The 22,696-nt window shown below is 34.7% G+C and overlaps 1 protein-coding gene across 1 annotated transcript in view; it reads right to left on the minus strand.

The window, feature by feature from the left end:
- Positions 1 to 281: 281 nt before the first annotated feature.
- LOC118986466 (40S ribosomal protein S2) overlaps positions 282 to 22,696 on the minus strand; it is a 197,599-nt gene continuing 175,184 nt past the window's right edge. The window contains 6 exon segments of the mRNA XM_037045431.1: positions 282 to 337; positions 340 to 373; positions 375 to 479; positions 482 to 880; positions 882 to 921; positions 923 to 1,025. Coding sequence (XP_036901326.1) covers positions 282 to 337; positions 340 to 373; positions 375 to 479; positions 482 to 880; positions 882 to 921; positions 923 to 1,025 — 737 coding nt within the window.

The following is a 22,696-nucleotide window of genomic DNA, read 5'->3' on the forward strand; positions in this document are numbered from 1 at the left end:
AGAGTAATTAGGAAAACCTTAGAGCAAAACTCAGGGGAAGTAGATGTGTCATCAAATCTCTAAGTGAACTCAACTCATTTTTATTATGAAATTAATTGACTTAATTACCTTAAGAACAAAATCCAGCTATGATAGTCATCAATTTAAAGCACCTTTTCTTATGATTCTTTTCATTTTTCTTAGCTCTGTAGCTCCTGTACCAATAAGGTTATTTTAAATGAAAGTTTTACTCTTAATATTTTTCAAACAAACTTAATTCACTTTATTTTTCTTGTATAAAATTATGTGGTGTCCACAGCTGGAGCCTGAGTTCTCTTCACAGAATCTCTGGTGTGGTCTTCATAAGATGGACAGTGAATTCCTGATAGGAAGTGTTTGGTGAACATGATCTCTTTCCACAGGTTGGGGGTAAAATAGCTGTAGGTCTTGAAGACAGTGTGAAAAGTAGCCTTGGTAAGGTTGCCAAGGGTGGCAGTGCAGCACCCCTGGTTGAGGTGTAGCAGTTGTCCACACCAGTCATCAGCAGCATTTTCTTGGGCACAGGGGTGGAGTCTATGCCAGTGACCCTGGGAGAAGCAATGTGGCACACCAGCACAGAGCCATGGTGTTTGGTCACCTTGGAAGGGATGGTGAGAGGCTTGCTGATCTTATTTCCCTGGTAACCTTGTCGCACTAATACAATAAAAATGTTGGCCAGGATGATGGCCCCACAAATGACAATGGCTACCTCCTTGGAGCACTTAACACCCAGACTGACACATCCATTGTATTCTCCAGTAGTGACAAATACTTTCAACCAGGTATTCTGGCCAGCATGGGTCTGTTTTTGAAATTGCATAATCTCCAAAACCTTGTTCTTGAGGGATGCCCCCAAGAAAAAAGTCAATAATCTCAGGTTTCTTGATGGGCAGGGAGAAGAGAGATCTCCTCCAGGGACTTGATCTTTATGTCCTTGATCATGTGGCCCAGCTCGGTGACAGGGATCTAGTCCTCATCCTCAGCCTTGCCTCTAAGAGCTCTGTGGCCTTGGCCCCAGACCCAACCCAGGCTACAAACTCATGTCTGCATGCCAGCTGCCAAATTCTTCATGGAAACATCTGTGGCCTCCCATTCCAGGGTCCCAGGAACCTGGTGTCTTGGGGATCTACCATAGCATTCATGTGGTTCCCCACTTGGTGTTTTCTCAGAAACAAAGCCAGTGTTAGTATTTTAAATTAATAATTAAAATTCTAGATTAAATTAAAGATTGCTAAAATTCTTTTTAAAATATGAGAGATTCAAATTAATCCATCTAAGTATATTTGATTTGTATATCATTTTAGACTGCTAAAATGTGCTTTTGGAATTACTTAAATTTTAAATTTGATTGCATTTCTTCAAAAATTATTTACATACTTTATTCAGTCTCACTTAATAGAAAGTTGAAATTGCCACCAAAAATTACATCATATATTTGTGTTACCCTCCAAAGCTCCTAATTTTTCAAAGTATAGGTGTTTCATGATAGAGCATTAAATTGTTATTTGGTTATTCTGTTATTATATGTTTTTGCAACTCTAAAGACATTTTTTAATGTTTTAAATTTAATATTTATTGTATGTTTTCCATTACCATTTAGTCCCCTTATACTCCCTTTACCCAGCAATCACCACACTGCCGTGCATGTCCATGAGTCCCTTTTCCTTTTTGCTCAATTTCTCCATCCCCTAACCTCCCCCTGCCAGCCTTAGCTGTCACCCTGCTCTCTATCCGTGAGTCTGTCTCTATTTCCTTGTTAGTTCAGTTTGTTCATTAGATTCCACACATGAGTGAAATTATATGGTATTTGTTATTCTCTGACTGGCTTAATTCACTTAATGTTCTCCAGGTCCATCCACGCCGTTGCAAAAAGTAAAATTTTCTTCTTTTTTATGGCTGAGCAGTATTCCATTGTGTAAATATCCCATAGTTGTTTTATTCACTCATCTATTGATAGATACTTGAGCTGCTTGCATATTTTGGTCATTGAAAATAATGCTGCAATGAATATAGGAGTGCTTATGTTCTTTTAAATTAGTGTTTTGGGTCCCTTCAGATATATTTCCAGAAGTGGGGTAGTTGGGTCAAAATACAGATCCATTTTTAATTTTTTGAGGTAACTCCATACTGCTTTCCATAGTGGTTGTACCTATCTAAATTCTACCAATCATTCAAAAATGTTCCCCTCTCTTCACATCTTCACCAGCATTTGTAGTTTGTTGCTTTATTGATGATAGTCATTCTGATGTATGGGGGGTAATCATGTTTCTAATTTGCATTTCTCTATTAGTGATGTTGCACTTTTTAAATTATGTTTATTGGCCATCTGTATGTTCGCTCTAGAAAAATGCCTTCAAGTCCTTTGACCATTTTCTAATTGGATTGTTTGTTCTTTTGGTTTGGTGTTGAGTTTTGTAACTTCTTTATAAATTTTGGATATGAAATCCTTATCTGATCTATCAGCAAATATGTTCTCCCATTCAGTGAGCTGCCTTTTCATCATTGTTTTTTACTGTTGTTCAAGTAAAATTATCTGCCTTTTCTCCCCACCACTCATGTCTGTGAGTTCAACTCACTCACGGACATGAACTAAAGAGAGGGAATGTGGGTGGGAGGGTGTGTGCAGGGTGGAGGAGAATAAATGGGGGAAATGGGACAACTGTAATAGTATAATCAACAAAACATATTTAAGAAAAAACAGATTCAGTTAATAAGATAAGATATCATATTATGCAGTGTGTAATACTCACTTTTTTGCCCAAATTTTTAAAAGTAAAGGTGAGCATTATACATGGGTAGTACTAATTCTGTAGCTATGTAAATGTTTTTAATTTTTTTATTCACGCTTATGTGTTTGTTACCTAAAATTTCTTATATCATAATATGTTCAAAAATAAATCCTAAAACTCTGTTATATAATACAAAACAAGTATCTAAATATAAATAAATAAGTAAGTTAAGAAATTAAAATAAAAAGATTTTTTCCTAAGAGTTTGGGCCAAAACCGTGGGTGCACATTATACAAGGGAAAATTCAGTAAGTTTCAAGTGGACATTTCCATGATACATGATTTGTATATTGCATTTTTTGCCCACAACCCAAAGTTAAACCATCCTTTGTCACCATATATCGACCAATGTCACCCTAATAAATTTAACCAAAATAGACCTTTATACTAAAAAAATTAAAAACTTAAAAAATACTCTTCCAATAATAAGGTTTTTAGAAAGATGAACACCTACACTTTAAAAGAGAAATTGGCGATCCAAATTTGTTCGGAAATGCCACATTTTATGTACTATGTGTAAGTCTATTCACACTCCGACTCATTGCAAAAATCAATAGACAATATTTAAATGTAAATTGATAAGATTCAGACTATAGTTTTTAAGCTCATGTACTAAAAATTTGGTTTATGAAGACTGCCATTCTTACACAAATTGGTAAAACACACACACATAATTACCACTTTTTCAAGCACAACACAAAATGAGAGCCAAGGTATATTTAATTTTTTAAAAAAACTGAAGTATATGGTATTGTAGTAAAAAGGGCCATAAGTGATGATCAGAAGACATGCAATCAAGTCTTCTTAAATTTAAGTTTTCTTTTCCTAATCTGAAAACAAAGAATAGCTTTTTTTACACAGATTGTAGGATTTTTATGAAGACAGATAGATAGACGAAATATTTCCAGGAGTGGGGAGGATAGCACTTAAAATGTTTAGAATATTAAGGATATAAGTAGCATCTGGCAAAATGTGTTGTATAGCCCAAGTGATCAATAAAACTTTTAACATCCTTTCTTGTGTAATTATTGCAACATTGTTATGAAGCTGTTAAATATAAAATAACAAAATACATTTAATGTCAGAGTTGTGCACCTCTTGACATGATAAGCCTATTTAATTGTGTTATATGGCAGGAAGCAAAGCTCAAGATCTCCACCTTTCTGTTCAGTTTTTTGTTTTGTTTTGTTTTTCCCCTTAGCCATAATTCTTTCCATGGACCAATTAGTTAATGGAGAAGAGTGACAATGATGGAACCTGTGAGAGGGTAAGTCTTTGTGCAGAGAAAGAAAGATGCAGTTCACAGGGCCATGACAGTGCAGTGGCAAAGCATCAGGGTGTGAGGACAGTTCAGCTCCACTTAGCAGAAGCACTTTCCCCCCAAAATTGGAACCGGGTCTTTGTGCAGGGCTCTGAGGAGCACTGTTCATCTGCCCATCTGGCCAGATGAAGAGCAAGGGAATTCTTTCATCAAAAGAGAGAGCCTTAGAAGGAGGAAACAGTGAATAAAGGGCTGAATCCTAAGGATTACTAAGCTTTTGAACTGCCCTGGGAAGATCAGAAGTGAGCAGCATAGAAGCTTTAATGCCTGCCCAAGTAATGTGCACTATTTTTTTAAAAGGCATAGGAAGAAGGTTTGGGGTGAAGGTACTCTGCTAAGAGGCCTGTGTTGATAAGATCACAGAAATGCAAATCATAGATAACAACAAACACCAGGTGCATGTAAAGTATCAAAGCAAATAAATATGACATCATGTTCAATTCCATCAGTGCTGTTATTATCATCCAAAAAATATCATAGCTCCAAATTAAACCCAGCCTAAATCCTGAGACCATCCAGCAAGAATACTATTTTTTCTTTCTTTAGTTCATGTCCCATGTGCTTACCAAAGAATTTTTCAGGACAGGCTTTGCATTAGCAGTGCCCAGAGATAGGTATCCCTGGCTGGATGCCTCAGGATTTACCTGAAGAGAGCCCTCAAGGAACTAACACCCTGGCTTCTGTTTCTGTCCTCTGGAGAACTAGCATTTTTGGCCTTTTGGGATCACAAATTTTAATTGTTCTCAGGTCACCTGTTATTCGAAAAACATGCTTCACATGTGAAGTTCAACATTAACTATTTTTCCACAGCCACCCTATGAATCGTCTAGGTTAGAGTTTTAATGTCAATTGAAGAGACAAATCAATACCTAATACAGGAAATGAAAAACAGGAAAACACTTAAACTGAAATAGGGAGTCTCAGATTTAGATTTAGGAAGTATTATAACACTCCTCGTCTATAGCACTCAGCCACGTGTACCTTGGGTATGTTTTGGCTTTGTGATCACACAACAAGGATCCTACTGAGACACATTCCCAGCATATACACATGCTGTTTCCTACAGAAATTCAGGCTTAAGCCACCTACCCACAGAGCTTGACCCCTAGGGAAGAGTTTGCTCTCCCAAGCAATTGACACAATTTTTAATATGTTACAATTGTTAAAAATAAAATTAAAATGGAACTCTTTAATTAAACATGTAAACTCAGAAAATAGAGAAAATAAATTTAGGTTTCTTGGGTATTTGTATTCTTTCTCACCTTACTTAGTTTAGCCTCCCTTACAATCCCAAAAATTTTACAAGAAAACATATTTAAAAGGCTAATATTGGATTCCTAACATTAGGAATCTATTCCAAGGAATAGAATATTAGGAAACTATCCAAGTTCCAATATCTTAGAAATATTCTTCCTTTTGTTTCCCAAAGAGTATACATACTACATACTACATAGTATGTATAAAGGATGTAAACTTTTTCTTTCCAGCAAATGGTCTTTTGTTTCCATACCCTATCCCTTAAATTAATGTTATAAGACTCAGGAAGTAGAAGACATACTTGGTGAAAGAGAAAAAAATACAGAACTTTTTCAAAGTACTATTTCATGATGGTTACGAATATGAGCTCTAGAAACAGAATGTCTCATTCAAATCCCATCTATGCATTTAGTGATGAAGTTATTTTGGCTAACTTACTCCATCTCCTACGTCTTATTTTTGTCACTGTAAAATAGGGAAAATGATGGTAATAGTAGAATCTATCCCATTAGGCTGCAAGAATAAGATGAGTCATTTGATACAGAGGACTGAGAACATTTTCTGGCACCTAGTAATTTTCTAGCACTCAGTAAATATTATCTTTCATTGTTACAAATTTCATGAACCTTTGATTCCTATGCTTTCTTCTTTTATATAGACCACAGTATAGAAACAATCACAATTGGAAATGCTATACATGCTTACCTGGACATTAAAAACACAGTCATTTATTTGGTCAGATGGTGATTCACTATTTTACAATGAAAACAAAGCTTACTTTAAATATAATGGCAAATAGTTGTCTCTATACACATATGTTTATTTAGTCAGAATAGTGGAGAATTAAGACAGTGATTCAGATCGTTCATCTGGGAAAGAGCAAGGTTGGGGAGCAGTCCTTTTACTTCAATTTTCTATCCAAGCTAAATTTTGTAAATCTTTACAACTCAAAGTTTCATGATCTATGTAGATACAGAGTTTAAAAAAGGTATCTAAAAACTGGATTCAGTAATACCAGTAAAATTAATTTAACCAACATTTGGGAACCCAGTTGATGTAATTTATGTACATTTATCAAGAGAGTTTCTGGACAGGCTTCATGGAAGCCTTGATTATACCAAATAAAACAGTACAATCAGCACATTTTCTAATCACCCTGCCCAAGGTGGAAAAAAGGAATGTAGACTGATTAATTTAACTAACGTCTTCAACAGCTAACAAAGTCTGATTCGGATGTAATAAAAATTTATTGGCATTGCTGATTTCATAAACATCAGCTGCTTTAGCATGTCCCACACTTCAAAACCTCCTTTGAAGACCAAATTACCTTCTACCTGGGAATATATTTTTTAAAATCATAGTTAATAATCAGGGGCTGCTGTTTTCATGACCTTTTCACAGCCGACCTCCATGCCTTCATTTTACCTTGTTATGTAACTTCTGGTCTTCTTTCAAGAGATTGAGATCACAGTCCATAGGGCAAGAATCAGTTTTATTAAAAATGCTTCCTAGGGTTAAAAACAAAAAGTGCAAAAAACATATTTCAGATTTTCACTTCAGAGGATATGTAAGCTTACACTGCAGAAATCTAGGAGCTTATATAAGCTCTGACAAGCGGGGAAGAGGAAATAATACTAAGAAGGATGCTCATAGCTGTTTTATGCTCCCAGTTTTAATTCAGTATATAGACATGAAGTAAAACTCTACTATTGGCCACAGCACAGGGATGTAATTTATAAGCAGCAGCTGTGTCTGATCTGCTTCCCTACCCTCATCTGGAGAAGATTCTCTGCCATTAGCTATGTTTCTGCAATCAAGTTTTCAAAGAAACTTCCATGCACCTCCTACTAATGTTTCAACATAAAAACTTGACTCTATGAGTTCTGTTCTCTGCCTGTACCCAGTGCTTCCCCCGAGATAAGTTTTTCATATCTTTCATGCTGTGTTTTATGTTATAGTTTCTCAACCTCAGCATCATTGACATTTTGGATTGGATAACTCATTGTTGTAAGGGCAGAGCTGTGTTTTGTAGGATATTTAGCAGCATCCATGGCCTCCACCCACTAGATGTCATAGTACCTTCCACTTCCCCACACCTTCTCTAGTTGTGATAACCAAAAATGTCTCTGGTCATTGCCCAATGTCCCTTGGGGCAGCAAAACATCCCCATTAGAGAACCATGGTCTAGATAGGAAACTCCTTGCAGACAATGTGTCTTGTTCACCTTTGTGTCCCCTGTAATGTCTAACACAGTGCCTGAAACACAGTTCAACAACTATTTCCTAAATTATAAACAGAGATATCACATAAGCAAGTATTACTTCAGTATTACGCCTCTTAAGCCACTGACTTGACGACCCCCCACTTCAATAAACGGAAAGTCTACACTCAGAGTCTTGTGACAAACATCCTGGCCCAGATGCTGCTAGAGCTTTGAGTGCCTCAGTAGAGCCTCAGCTTTGACAAAGAGGTTGACCCAACATCTTGTTTTAAAGTATGCATGTGTCATATACTATGAGCAGCCAAAGCCTTGCTGACTGTCCTCTACCTCCAGGGTTTGAATACTGCCAGCCCCTGCTCTTTGGAATTGCCCTTGTGGACATTTTTTATTGAAATTTTCATAGTGTAAATTTTTTAGGACACAGTCTCCATGTTTGCAAGCTTTTTTCTCCTTAAAGGATATAGCCAGCATCTTCTCCCCAGCCCAGGTCTGTGTGGATCCGACGTTTCGAACATCAGTGCTTTCATTGTAACTGCTGACCCAAAGAAAAGTCATAAACCAAAAATTAACTTTTTTCAGGGAGAGTCAATGGGTCAGGTGCCTCTTCTGTGAGAAGCCTGACATTTTGGTCTTTGAGATGAGGATCATGTAAATCATTGGAAGAGCTTTCTTACTTTGAGTCTAAAACAAAATACCCTCCTGCTGTTGACATGAACAAAATAAAGATAAGAAAAGCAGGAGAATGGAAAAAAGGGAGGAAGAAATAATTTTTATTTGGAGTTTAAATAAATTATTCTTTTTAAATCTTTTAGTTTCTTAGGGCATAATTGCTAGATAAAATAACAATTATAAAATAATAATAAAATTCATTTTTAGTGTTTTCTAATAACTTTTTATATATTATGCTGTGTATATACAAGCACACCAAAGTAAAATAAAATAAAACAATAAACTGCTAAAAAAGGTATCATTACTAACATTACTCCATTTGACAGATTCAGAAATTGAAACTTGAATAGATCAAAGAATTTCTCCCAAATCAGACAATTAATCAGTGAGGAATCTGAAATTGAGACCCAAGTTCTATTTAACTTCAAAGTCTATGCATGTAATCCCTCTATCTTACTTGAGAACTACTTATACACAGTTTTAAATATTGACCAGTATATTCATTTTTACTATTGCTGGAATAAATTTCCACAAACCTAGTGACTTAATATCCATTTGTCATCTCATATTTTTTTGCAAGTAAGAAATCTAGGCCAGCATGGCTCAACTGGCTCCTCTCCTTATGTCCTTCAAGGTCAAAGTCAATGTCTCACTCAGGGCTGCAGTCTGCATCTGAATCTTGAGATTCTCTTTTAGGTTTGCTGGTTGTTAGCAACATTCATTTCCTTCCATGCTTTCTGTGTGATCTCCTTTACCTTCTAGCCAAGAGCAGGATGCACCCTTCTCATGCTTTGAATCTCTCCAACTTTTCCTTCTGCCTTCTCTACTGCTACCAGCCTGAGAAAGTTCTGTGCTTTAAAGGTGTATGTGATTAGATTAGGTTCACCTGGATAATCTTCCTCTTGACATGTACAGATTCTAGAGATTAGATCTTAGACATGTTTATAATGTATATTTTTCCATTACCATTTATCGCCCTTATAATCTCTTTACCTCCACCTACCCTCCTCCCCCTCACCCCACAATCACCACACTATCATCCACGTCCACGAGTCCTTTTACTTTTTTGCCCAATCCCTCTACCCCCTAATCCCACCCCCAAGAGCTGTCAGCCTGTGCTCCATCTATGAGTCTGTCCCCATTTTCCTTGTTAGTTCAGTTTGTTCATTAGATTCCACATTTGAGTGAAATCATGTGGCATTTATCTTTCTCTGACTGGCTTACTTCACTTCGGATAATATTCTCCAGGTCCATCAATGCTGTCACAGAGGATAAAACTTTCTTCTTTTTTTGAAGCAAAGTAGTATTCCATTGTGTAAATGTCCCATAGTTGTTTTATCTAATTATCTACTGATGGACACTCCAGCTGCTTTTGAATCTTGGCTATTGTAAATAATGCTGCCATGGACATAGGGGTGCACAGGGGTTCTTTTGAATGAGTGTTTGGGGTTTCTTCAGATAAAATCCCAGAAGTGAAATTGCTAGGTCATAAGCCAGTTCCATTTTTATTTTTTTAAGGAAATTCCATACTGCTTTCCACAGTGGCTGCACCAATTTGCATTCCTACCAACAGTGCAAAAGGGTTCCCCTTTCTCCACATCCTTGCCAACACTTGTTGTTTGTTGATTTATTGATGATAGCCATTCTGATAGGTGTGAAGTGATATCTCATGGTTTTAATGTGCATTTCTCTGACGCTTAGCGACTTTGAGCCCTTTTTCATATATCTATTGCCCATCTGTATGTCCTGTTTAGAGAACTTTCTATCCAGGTCTTTTGTTCATTTTTTAATTGGATTGTTTGCTTTTTTGGTGTTGAGTTTTGTAAGTTCTTTATAAATTTGGGGTATTAACCCCTTATCAGATGTATCAGCAAATATGTTCTCCCATTCAGTGAGGTTTTTTTTAATTTTGTTGATAGTCTCCTTTGCAGTGACAAAATGTTTTTAGTTTGATGTAGTATCTATGACGACTTGTTATTTTCTCTTTTGTTTCCCTTGGTTGAGGCACTATACCAGAATCAATATTGCTACGACCAATGTCCAAGATTGTACTGCCTATGTTTTCTTCTAGGATTTTTATGGTGTTGAGTCTAACAATTAAGTCTCTGATCCATTTTAAGTTTATTCTTCTGTATGGTGTAAGAAGGCGGTCTAGTTTCATTTTTCTGCACACATTTGTCCAATTTTCCCAACATCACTTATTAAATAGACTGGGTTTAGTCCATTATATGGGCTTGCTTCTTGAATAATCTTAGAAATTATGCCTACTGTGGACAATTTCTGATCTAATGGAATTTATATCATCATATGTTAAAATATGAGAATGTTGTGCAGGTACAGGTAGTAGAGTCCTTATTAAAGAGTTTCCTGAAAGTGTTTAAAATTTTCTTTGTTCATTTGTAAAATGAGAACATTTCTTTGCTCTAAAACCTTTCTATGTATAAAAATGTATGCAGTAATTATACATATGTACATTAGATGTTTACTCACATGCATTTATACTTATATATTATTTAATAAATATTATATATGAATGTGTACATAACACAATTTATCAATTGTTATACCATATATGCAGTTTGCATCCCTTTTTACACTAACATTGTTTCTTACCGTTAATGTTCCTCAAAGTATTATTTTAATCAGTACATAGTGGTATACCATATGACTTTATTTAACTAGCACCCTTTGATATTTAATCATATTAAACAAATTTTACAAAAATATTTATCTATGATGTTCATCTATGCTTATTTTCTCAAAATGAGTATCTAAGATAAAAACCTCAGGACTCATGAAAAGAATTATATCAAAATTCACGTGACAGCTCACAATGTATGGATATATCCCATTATCCATATGCTTGCCAAAACTAATCATGTTTTCCAGTTTTGCCTGCTTGTATACAAAATATCATTTCATTGTTATTTAAATTTTCAATACTGTAATTCTAATGAATTTGAATACTTTTTATGTTTCCTAAGCATGTACGTCTTTTTATGTTACAAATTCTCATCTCTATCTTTTTTCAGTTGGAATATTCAATATTTTCTTTCCATATCAAAGATAATAACTTTTGCCTGACAATTGTCCCAAATATTTTTGTCTGCAGTGAGCCTTTTAACTTCTTTGAGAGGCCTGTGTATGTATATGTGTGTGTAGAATGTAGCTTTCATTAGTATATAATTATGCATAACAATATTTTCTTTTACTGTTTTTCCTCTTGCATATAAGCTTTAAAATCTGTACTACATAGCCAAATAAAGGATACATAAACAAACTACAAATAAACAAAGAACCATGAGGTTCTTGGATGATTTTCTTTATACTTTCCCACCCTGATTTACTCAAGTAGCCATTGCACCTGGGAGTCTTCCTAAGACCCCAAACTCAGACATACAAAACACAGCAGTCTTTTGTTTCTCTCAAACAGCTTTTTCTCTGCATTTATTTCAGGATTCTCCAAGTCATAGAAATTCAAACCCTCTCTGTCTTCATAAATTTTCCTTCCCTATTGTCATCCACAGCTAATTACTTGCTGTTTTCTCTTCTACCTTAATAAGAGGCTTTTAGACAGATTCCTTCCTCTCTTGTCATACCCTCACTGAAGGCTTCATCACTTACCCAACTCCACATATACAGGCAGATAGAAAGACAGTCAGACACACAGAGAGAAGATGATGATAGATGGTAGCTGATAGATAGATAGATAGATAGATAGATAGACAGAGAGATAAGGACTTTAAACTGAAAGGCAGAATCATGCCATACACATTTGTTCACACCTGGCTCTTTTTACACCTTAAGCACTCATGGTTATCTCTAGAAGTCACAAAATACACATCTAACTCTCTTTTACTTAAAGTGGATATTTCCCATGTTCCTCCTTCACATCTTCCCTCCATAATCCCTAAAACTTTTCCATTGTGTCTGCCCGACACAATCTATTTAACTTATTCCATGCTCATTTAACCAAATATATACATGTACACATATATCAACATATGGATATATATAGATAAAGGTATTTTTCACTGTAGGAGATTATATACTGCATACGACTGCCCATTCGCTTTCATACTAAAAAAAATCTTATGGAATTCTTTTATAGTCAATAATTATAGCTCTATTTTATTATTTTCAATGGCTGAAAAATACATTATGCTGCAGTTATAGAATAATTGATTTAACCATTCCCTATTGATGAACATTCACTTGTCTTCTTCACTTTTGTTTTCCTATCAAAATGATGCTACAATAAAAACTTTCTATCTGTACACATCCATACTTGTGCTTTTGTTCCTATGAATGTATTTTCAGGGGGAGATTGCTGGGTCAAAAAGTTTGCATATTTTAAATGTTAATAGATATTATCAAGTTGCTTTGTAAAAAACATACAAAAAATAAAAATCTCACAAGCAATATTTAAAAAATTCTTTTCCCAGATCCTTGCCACCAATAAATCATCTTTGAATTATTAATTTATAATATTATTAGATTGGGATCAGAGAGGGTTGCCTCTATTGTTATGTTTTGTATCCCTTCAGGTACTTAAAAAACTGTTAGGTTTTATAGTCAGCTGCTCTTCATTTGGTGCATATAAGTCATGTCATATATCTTTTTTAAAAAATTATTCCTTTTATCACTAAAATAATGCCTTTCTTTTATTGCTTAAATCCTTTTAAATCTTAAATGCCAACTTAGCTGTTGACATTGCCTCTCAAAACAGCTTTATTTTTGTTTTAATTGCCTAAATCACTTGGTTCATCCATAGGTGTTCAACTTTTCCCTGTCACTCTTTTGTGTGTGTTTACTGTGAGTACTATGTAACTGAACTTTTCTTTTAAACTCAGTATGACAGTGTCTTTTACTGGGGGAATCATAATATTATTATTAAATGATATGGTCTTTTATTCATTTTCTATTTCTTCCTTTCCTTTTCTTTGTGTGCTAATTAGCTTGGGATAATATTCATTTCTCTTTTTATTTCCTTTCTTAAAGTATGTTCAACTGTGTTTCTCCATTCAATTATGACAACTTTCTTCTCTCGTTCAGAACTCATAGTCGTATACACAGGGAACAAGAAGTGTACTTCCAGGTGCATAGTTCTAATAAAGAACTGGTAAGAAACTAGCACAAAATGGGTGACCCTTGACCAAAAAAAAAGAGAAGAAGAGAAAATGTCTAAAGAAAGCATGAAAGTGCTCCATAAAAGAAAGGGTCATCTTTTTAAAACCTATCAACTCTTGCAATTGCCAAGAATTGACAACACCAGAGAAATAACTCTTTCTGCCTTTTATCTCTGCCCTGTTCCAGATCAGATTCTGAAAGAATCAATAACCATGATTCTCAAGATGGAGAAGAAGGAGTAGAAGCATAACCCTCAGAAACAGAGAAGAATATAACCAACTTCTGCCCTCCTTCTCAATTTTAAGGGCCAGCCTGAAAAAAAGGCATCAAAACATTTTTAATAACCTTGACTAGACATTTAACCAATTATTTAAAACTGGAGGCAGGCATGCTAATAAGATTAACAGAGGACTAATGGTTCGCCTCCAACTCCCTTCATACAGATACTCACCTCATCACTATAACTCTACACGGTAGGTTTATGGTCAAAGGTAAGAGTGAGGACATCCTCATTCTTTGCTTAGATTATAAACATTTGTATAACATCATGATGTCACTGGCAACTTTGCTGCCACACATTCCACATTTCCCCTGGTTCAATAAAGAATACCCGAATACAGTATTTTTATTTTAATTTAAAAAGGTGAGACAAATATATGCACCTGTGTAATCCCACCACTAGTAAAATCTTAAACATTGTGCATAACCGCTCAACTTTTTTCCATGCCCTTTGCAGTCAATTATTTTATCCCAACAGGTACACACACACAAACACACACACCTGGCAACCACTTCTATCACTACAGATTAGAATTTTGTTATAAAATTTTATACATATGGAATAATAGAGTATTTACTCTTTTCTTGCTGGCTTCTTCCACTCAGACTAGTATTTTGAGACTCATCACATCTTATTGCTAAGTAGTACTCCTTTTGATGAATGCTCTGCAATGTATTTATTAATTCATCTATTAACACATGTTTTGCTGTCTCCAGGTTTTGACTGCTGTGAGGATAGCTGCTATTAACATTCAGGTCCAACTGTTTTTGTGGACATATGATTTTATTTCTCATGGTAAACACATAGAAGTAGAATTGCTAGGTCATATGATACGTGTTTGTTTAATTAAAAAAATAACTGCCAGTTTTCCAAACTATTTGCACTATTTTTACTCCTATCAGTAATATATGGAAGTTGCTACCAAATCATCATTGGTGCTTGGTATTGTTAGTCTTTTTAATTTTAGTATATTAGAAGGTATGAAGTGGCAACACATTATAGTTTTAATCTGCATTTCCTGGTGACTAAAAATTTTAGGCATTATTCATGAATTAATTGAATGTTTCATATCTTCTTTTGTGAAACTTCTGTCCAAGAATTTATAATTTTTTTAAAGTGAGTTGTTTTTCTTCTTATTAGTGACTTGTAGGAATTCTATAATCTGGACACAAATTATTTGTCAGATCAGGTACTGCTGATGGTTTCCCTCAGTTTGTAACTAGCCTTTTATTTTTCCTAATGGCAACATGAAGAGAAAAAAGTTTAATTTTGTTAAAATCCAATGCATTATTTGCTTTTTTAAAGTAAATAATTTTCATGTCCTAGAAAATCTTTGCTTAGATTATGAAGATTACTCCATTATTTCTTTCTGTAAGTTTTGTTGTCCTGGCTAGGACTCCAATACATAAAATGATGAGATTAGACATTCTTCCCTTGTTTTTTTGTTTTTACTTTTTTTTTTACAAAAGGAAACATTTAGTATTCCTCCATTAAGCCAGAGCAACATATGCCGTAATATTTACATTTTTTGAAATACATTAGGATCTCATTTATAACCCACTATATGACCTCTTGCAAACACTTTGCGTCCCCTTGAAAAGAATGTGTGTATTGCTGTGTTTAGGTAAAGTGCTTTGTAACATTTAATTTGATCAACTTAGTTTATAGTGTCATTCAGATATTCTATATCCTTTTTAAATTACTTTTTGTCTCTTTGTTTTCCCAATTTAATGGAAAGGGCTGTTAAAATCTCAAATAATGATTAAGGGTTTGCCTAAATTTCCCCATTGTGTCAGTTTGTGCTTCATAACTTTTGAGGTATAACTGACATATGACACTATATTAATTTGAGCTGCACAATGTAATGATTTGATATCTGTATATATGATGAAATGATCGCAGTAAGTCTAGTGAACATCAGTCACCACATAGCTACAAATTGCTTTTTTTGTGATGAGAACCTTTAAGATCTACTCTCTTGGAAACTTTCAAATATGTAATAGAGTATTATTAGCTATAATCACCAAAGAGCTCATGGATGAGCCCCTGTATTGACTTCAAATTCCCTCTGCATATCTCCCTGCCTCTGTTCCACTCTGCAGATCACAGCTGCTCCAGCTGCCCTGAATGACAAACTCTACCTCCTTAGTTCTCTGCAGAGATGCCACTTCACTGCTCTACAGCCAGAATATTGAGCCCAGGTAAAGAGCCAGGGTTTGTCTCAGGTTTCTACTCTTATGCTTTTTGATGGCAAATACCCCAAAACAATTACCTCATACACACTGTCCAGTTTAATGGTTGATTATAGCAGGAGAGCTAGTCTGGTTCCAGCTTTTCCTACATAGCTCAAATCGGAAGCTGCAATGTTGTTTCATTTTTTGATTAAAAAGTGGAAATGAATACATGCATTTGTCATGGGCTAACTATCACCCATGTTTATGTTAGTAACACAAATATGGGTTAATTATTTTGAAAGTCCATTTTATTTTATGAACTATTACTCAATTTCATTATCATATTCTTTTATATGTAGAAAACATTAAATAATTACAAATAACAGTAACCTCCTGATGCCTTTGGAATGTGTCAGCTGGGATCACCTAGAAAAAATAAATGAAACAATCATATTTTTAATAATGCATGAGGTGCACAAGGAAAACACTTGTCAAAACTGTATAACATTATAGTACCCTACCTATATATAAATGCATATGTTTATAAAAGTGTGTTTTCTCTGAGTTGTGCTAATCTTTTTTACTTGGCATATTTTTAATGGTTTTTCCAAATGACCTTTGTAAAATTAATCGAGGATCTGACACTGTCCTTTGAAGAAATATAAAGAAGGAATGCTGCTTATAATAACTTATGCACAAAAAATAGCCAGAAAATAACAAAACAGAGAAAACATTTATATAAAAAAGAATTAAAGCTTGAAAGTGGAACTAACTGAAAAATATTGCCTTTTTGTCAATATTTTTGTGGGTCACTGAAATTTCATTTTCCCTTTGTTTTCTATACCATTGTCTTATCACTTAAAATCAGATTTCTAGAAACAAATAAAGTATAAAACTATTTTTCAAGAGCTCTAATGGTCAGAATCATCTCAAATTAATCATTAATAAAATGTACAGAAAATATGTATAAAAATACAAATACAAAGAACCTAGAAAAATTCCTTCAATTAGACAAGATGGAAATCTATAAAGGAATTAAATTTAGTTGCAATCCATTTCTTATTCTTTTCTTTGAGAAAATTACTACTGAAGTGAGGAATTTTTCCCCCTGTAATTTAAATGTTAAGCTGCCAGATGTGTGTCTCATGCTTGAAGAGTCGAAGCTTTGCATTATTTAGCATATTAAGAATCACAGAATTTTAAAAAGGGCTCCTTTATTGCCTCGAGGTTCTAATTAAGTAAACCTTAGCCTGGTACATTTAAAACTTGCAATACAAGAGATTTTGCTATTTTTTCCCCTGAAGTCAAGTCACATCTATATAATAAATATGGAAAATCTTTAACATGATATAATCTTTCTTTTCCTTGAAGAATTAAAGCTATCTATTATTTTAAGAAGTTTTTAATAGAGGCCAGCAATCTAGAAGACAACTAAGGATTCAAAATACTTTTTAATCATTGCAAGTTGCTTTCCTTATTTATACCAAAGAATATGTGTTCCATAAACGCAGATCAATACTATCAATCTTCTCTTCTCTTCCTTACTTTCTCTGTCTCTGCTGTGGTCTCAACTGTTCTCCTCTTGTCAGACAAAGGCAATTCTAAGAAGCAACAAGATCATAGATTTTTGGATTGATATTATGTTTTTGTGTGTTTCTCTTTGTGAGCCTGTGTTAAATATCTGATCACGCAGCACTAATTAGTTGCCCTATCAACAATTTGTGGAAAGAATTTTAGCAGCAAAAATAAAAACCATAATCAGATGGAAGTTCTGTAGGCACACAACATTCATAAATCATACCCTTAAATACAGTTATTTTTGCCATTTTAGAAAATGTCAAAGGTGTCAACTCTGTCCAAATATACCGCTTAACAGTGACTATTTTAGTAAATTGACTTGAAATGCATTTAGCTAACTGACAGTTAGAAGCACATAATCTAGTTCTCAGTACAAATGAATAGTTTAAAGGCCAAAATAAGCGCCAAAGTATGAATACTCAATGCCATGTTGCAATGATCATGGCTGCAACTGTAGACCAAAATCTTAGCTGTTTGTCAACATCAGAAATAGATGCTCAAAATTTTTGAAACATGATGTTTTACATCTAGTTTCCAGTTAAGCAAATAAGAATGGTTTAATCACTTTCTATATAGTGGTAGAATTGTCTATTCAAGTGTATTAACAGTGAACAAACTGGAGTTGATACTGTTCTCTGTGAGCAGCATGCTCACTTAAACTTATAAACAGTAACTTCTTAGATGCTGCAAACATAAAAGATAAGTGTTTCTCATGTTGTCAAGAAGCAAGAAGTTCTCTTTTCCACACAAGAACAATTCAACAAATTCAGCTTCAAAAATTTAACTATTGACAAAGAGCAAGTATCATAAAATTGGAGCATAAGTTTGGCTAATATTATTCCCTGCTAAGATCAAAGATTTTAGGGGAAGATAAAGTGTACCTAATATTTTATGAACTGTTTTTTAAGATGTGCCAAGCTTGGTGGTTTTATATTAGAGGATGTTTCATGTCGTTCGCTGTAGGAATGCAGTGATCCTGACTCACACTTCTGTCAAAACCACACAGCCAGTCTGCATGGAACCTCCAACCCATGTGACCCTTTGGCGCCTCTTATGAATTATCCACAGTCAGTTTATCTACAGTAACACATTATACGTTATTTAGTATTTTTTCAGTTTATAAAAACTGATTTGCATATGTTACTTATTCAATTTAAGCTATTTTGATTAACTTTATTGGTAGCAGAGAACTGAAAATATTTCTGCCATTATATCAATCTAGTAGCAATCTCTGCATATTTTACTTTGCAGGAAAAAATAAATTCATACATGCATGTCTTGCCTAATAAAATATGATTGTAATGTAAAAGCAAAATATACTTGGTAATTCTTTTTAAGAATAATTTTTAAACATCACCCATTTCTGTCATACTTAAGGAGATTTCACCCTTTTATGAAGTCAGCTTCTTTTTCCTTATTCTTAAAAAATATTAAACTCTCCATCTTAAGCACAGTGAAAGAATTCAGAAATTTAATATGCTGCTCATGAGCTTTCCTTGGGTATCATCAATTAACACTTTCACTGAAATTAGAATATCCAAAGCTATTTAGAATAATAAATTATTTAACCCACTAGTAAGTCCCTATTGCTAAGAGAAAATTACAGGTAAGGACAAAGGGAAGCATTGCCCAATACCACAGTTAAGGAGGATATAGGCAGACCATAACTCAGGAGAGACTTAGTGAGCAGCTACTACTGCACATATGACACTTTACATAAACTGTCACTAACTCCAAACAGGGCATGTTATCTTCGCTCCACAAGTAAAGAAGCAAAGATTCAGGGATTAAGGAACTTGACAAACGACTCTAAATGGAGAAGAGTCACAGTCTGAATTTGAGCCTTTCTGATTTCCATATCCAGTTCTCACTAACTTGGCCCCAATCCGATTTCTCTCTGCTGATTACCTTTGGTGCATTTGCAGGAGCAGACGGTAGGGCCAGTTGTCATAAAAAGAAACAAAAACACACTGTGGCTCAACACCCAAACTGGAGACTCAAATATCCATGCTGGGGGTGGGGAAGAACAATAAAATGCAATAGAAAACAATAATAATTAACTAACATTGCTGAGCTCATGCTACATACTAGGCTTTACAGGTTTAAAGTTCCAAAGTAGTTACTAATTTTAAACTCTTCTCCTCAAAGCTGTTTTAAAGAAATTCAATGAGTAATAAATTTTACCAGTTCAAATGTTATCTCCTTCCTTAAGGACATTATGCTGAGTGAATTTAACCAGTCACTCAAGGACAAACACTGTATGACTCCACTTATATGAAAGACCTAGAACAGTAAAATTCGCAGAAACAGAAAGTAGGATGGTAGTTGCTGGGGGCTGGACGGGGAAATGGAGAATCATTATTTAATGGGCACAAAGCTTCAGTCTGGGGAAACACAAACATTTGGAGATGGACAGAGATATTGTTGGTTGCACAACAATATGAATGTACTTGATGTGACTAAACTGTACATCTAAAAGTGGTTAAAATGGTGAGTTTCATGTTATTAATATTTTGGCACAATTGAAGTCATTTTTTTAGCTTCCATATTCCTCAAACCCTAAATAAAATGCTAACAAAATTTTAAAGTGCTTTAGGGCCCTAAAAAGAGGGAGGAGGACTTTTAGTGAGACCACATGCATAGATTCATTTCTTTCTTCTCCTCCCCTCTAAGTATAACTATAAACTCTAGAGGTAATGTAAAGTCAGCCAAAGGTGGGTTCTGAAAGGTATAAAGAGAAAGAAAAAGTGATTAGAGATCCCACCACTGGAGCAACAACAAAGGACAGGGTATTTTATGCCCACCCTCATCCCTCCCAACAGAAGAAAGTAACCCAGACCTAACATCTCTGACTCGACCTTAATGGTAGATAATGGTCCGGGCAGGCTCATTCATCCACCCATCAAAAGGAAGTCCCACCAACAATACCAGGTTAGTCCAGCATAATATCCTGAAGGTGGAGAGGAAGATATACCAGACTCCCACTTGAAAGAATTATCCAGGGGATGTTTCTCCTCCCTGCTTCTTGAGATAGTCCTCCCCAAAAGAGAGACTAAAGGGAGCTAAGTGAACTGGCAGGGGGAATCCCACCACTAGTGCCTGATCTAGGAAGCCTCCTAATTGATATCTTGAGCCTGGAGACTCCCTCCCTCACTCAGAAACGCCATGTGGCCAAGCCAAGGGAAGCTTCTTCTGCCTTCTCAGGCATCACCAGCAGGGCCAGTGGGAGCCCCAGGTACATAAGCTGAATTGTGCAAACTCAAAGTAGCACATTTTTCAAGTACTGGAAGGACAAATTCTATACCTAATGACTAACCTTTAGAATGGAAGGCAAAATGCAACCTCGAATAAAGAAATACTACAAGAACTGTCACTAGAAGACCAAACCTTAGAAAATGTCTATAGAAAAATTTTCAAACAGAAAAGAAATGATAAAAGAGGGAATCTTGGAACATCTGGTGGTAAAAAAAAAAAGAGTATTAGGTGTAAATATATATGATACCCTGCTCTTTCCCCTATGATTTTATAAATCATATTTTATGATTGAAATAAAAATTATAACACCATTTGATATTCAAGAAAATGATATTTAAAAGTGGGAAAGGTAAAAGAACTGAAATGGAAGTGAGGTGTTCACACTTGACTCAAAGTGGTAAAATGCTGACACTATGAAACTGTGGTAAGTCGTCTATGTCTGTTCCTATACCCAGAGCAAGTGCTATGAAACTGCACAAAGAGATCTGGTCAAAAACCATAAACACACCAAATGGAATCCTAAAAATTGTTCAACTAATGCACAAGAAGGCAAGAGGAGCAGAGGAAAGAGAAACAGAAGAAATCATGAAAAATAAGTATTAAAATGGCAGACTTAAGCCTTAATGTTTTATTACCTTAAATATAAATGGTCTAACTATGTCAATTAATAAGCAGACATTTGCAGAGTAAATTTTTAAATGATCTAATTTTATGCTATTTATGAAAATGTATTTAAAATTCAATGACATAGATAGAATAAAAGTTTAAAAATGGGAAAAATATACCATGTAGATCTCTAATTTTAAAAAAGTAGAATTGGCTACATTAACATCAGATTAAATAGAAATCAGAGCAAAGAAAAGTACCAGAAAGACAGGAAACATTATATAATGACTAGACAATCAATACACTAATAAATCATGTTAATCTTAAATACATATGCACCAAACGGCAGAGCTGCAAATACATGAACTAAAAACTCATAAAGCTGAACGGAGAAATGAAAAAGATCCCAACTACAGTCAAAGACTTTAACATTCCCAACTCATCAAATAATAGCACTAATGGATGTAAAATCAGTGAGGATATAGATCTAAACAATACAATTAACAAACAAAACCAAATTTAAACACACACACACGCAAAACACTTCACCAAACAACAGCTCAGATGCACTTTTTTTTCAAGTGCTCAAGGATCATTCACAAATATCATATCCTGGGCCATAAAAAAAACTCATCAAACTGAAAAAAGTCCAAATCATAGACAGTATATTCTGTGACCAAAGCAGCAATTAATAACTGAAAGATGAGAGGAAACCATTAAACTCAGAAATTAAACAACACACTTCTCAATAATTGATAGGTCAAAGAAGAAGTCTCAGAGGAAATACAAAGTAGAACTAACTAAAATGAAAATACAACATATCAGCATTTGAGAAATGCAGCTAAAGAAATGCTAGAGGGAAATTTATAGCATTAAATGTTTCCATCAGGGGAAAATATCAATAATCTAATATTTCATCTCTAGAAAAAGAGCAAAATAAACCCAAAGCAAGTAGGTAAACAAAAATAATGGTAAATAAAAACAGAAATCAATGGAACTGAAACAGGAAATCAATACAGAAAAATCCATGAAACAAAAGCTGATTCCTCCAAAAAAATCAATAAAATTGATAAAACTCTAACAAGACTAAAAAAGAAAAAAGAGATGAAGCAACTCATCAATATCAGGAATAAAACATAATATCATTACAGAAACTGCAGCTATTTAAAAGGAAACTGAAGCAACGCCTTGAATAACTTTATGCTGTTACATTTAACAACTTAGGAGAAACAGGCTACAAATAACCACCTCTCAGCCAAGATAAAATAGATGGTCTAAAATGGGGCGTCCAACCTGTGGCCTGTGGGAGCATGCGGCCCCGGGGGAGCTGTGAATGCAGCCCGACACAAAATCATAAATTTACTTAAAACATTATGACCTCTAGGAGGAGTGAACAACC

The sequence above is a fragment of the Sturnira hondurensis genome, unplaced genomic scaffold, assembly GCF_014824575.4.
Source record: "Sturnira hondurensis isolate 20B ecotype Veracruz unplaced genomic scaffold, ASM1482457v3 Scaffold0004271, whole genome shotgun sequence".
NCBI lineage: Eukaryota > Metazoa > Chordata > Mammalia > Chiroptera > Phyllostomidae > Sturnira > Sturnira hondurensis.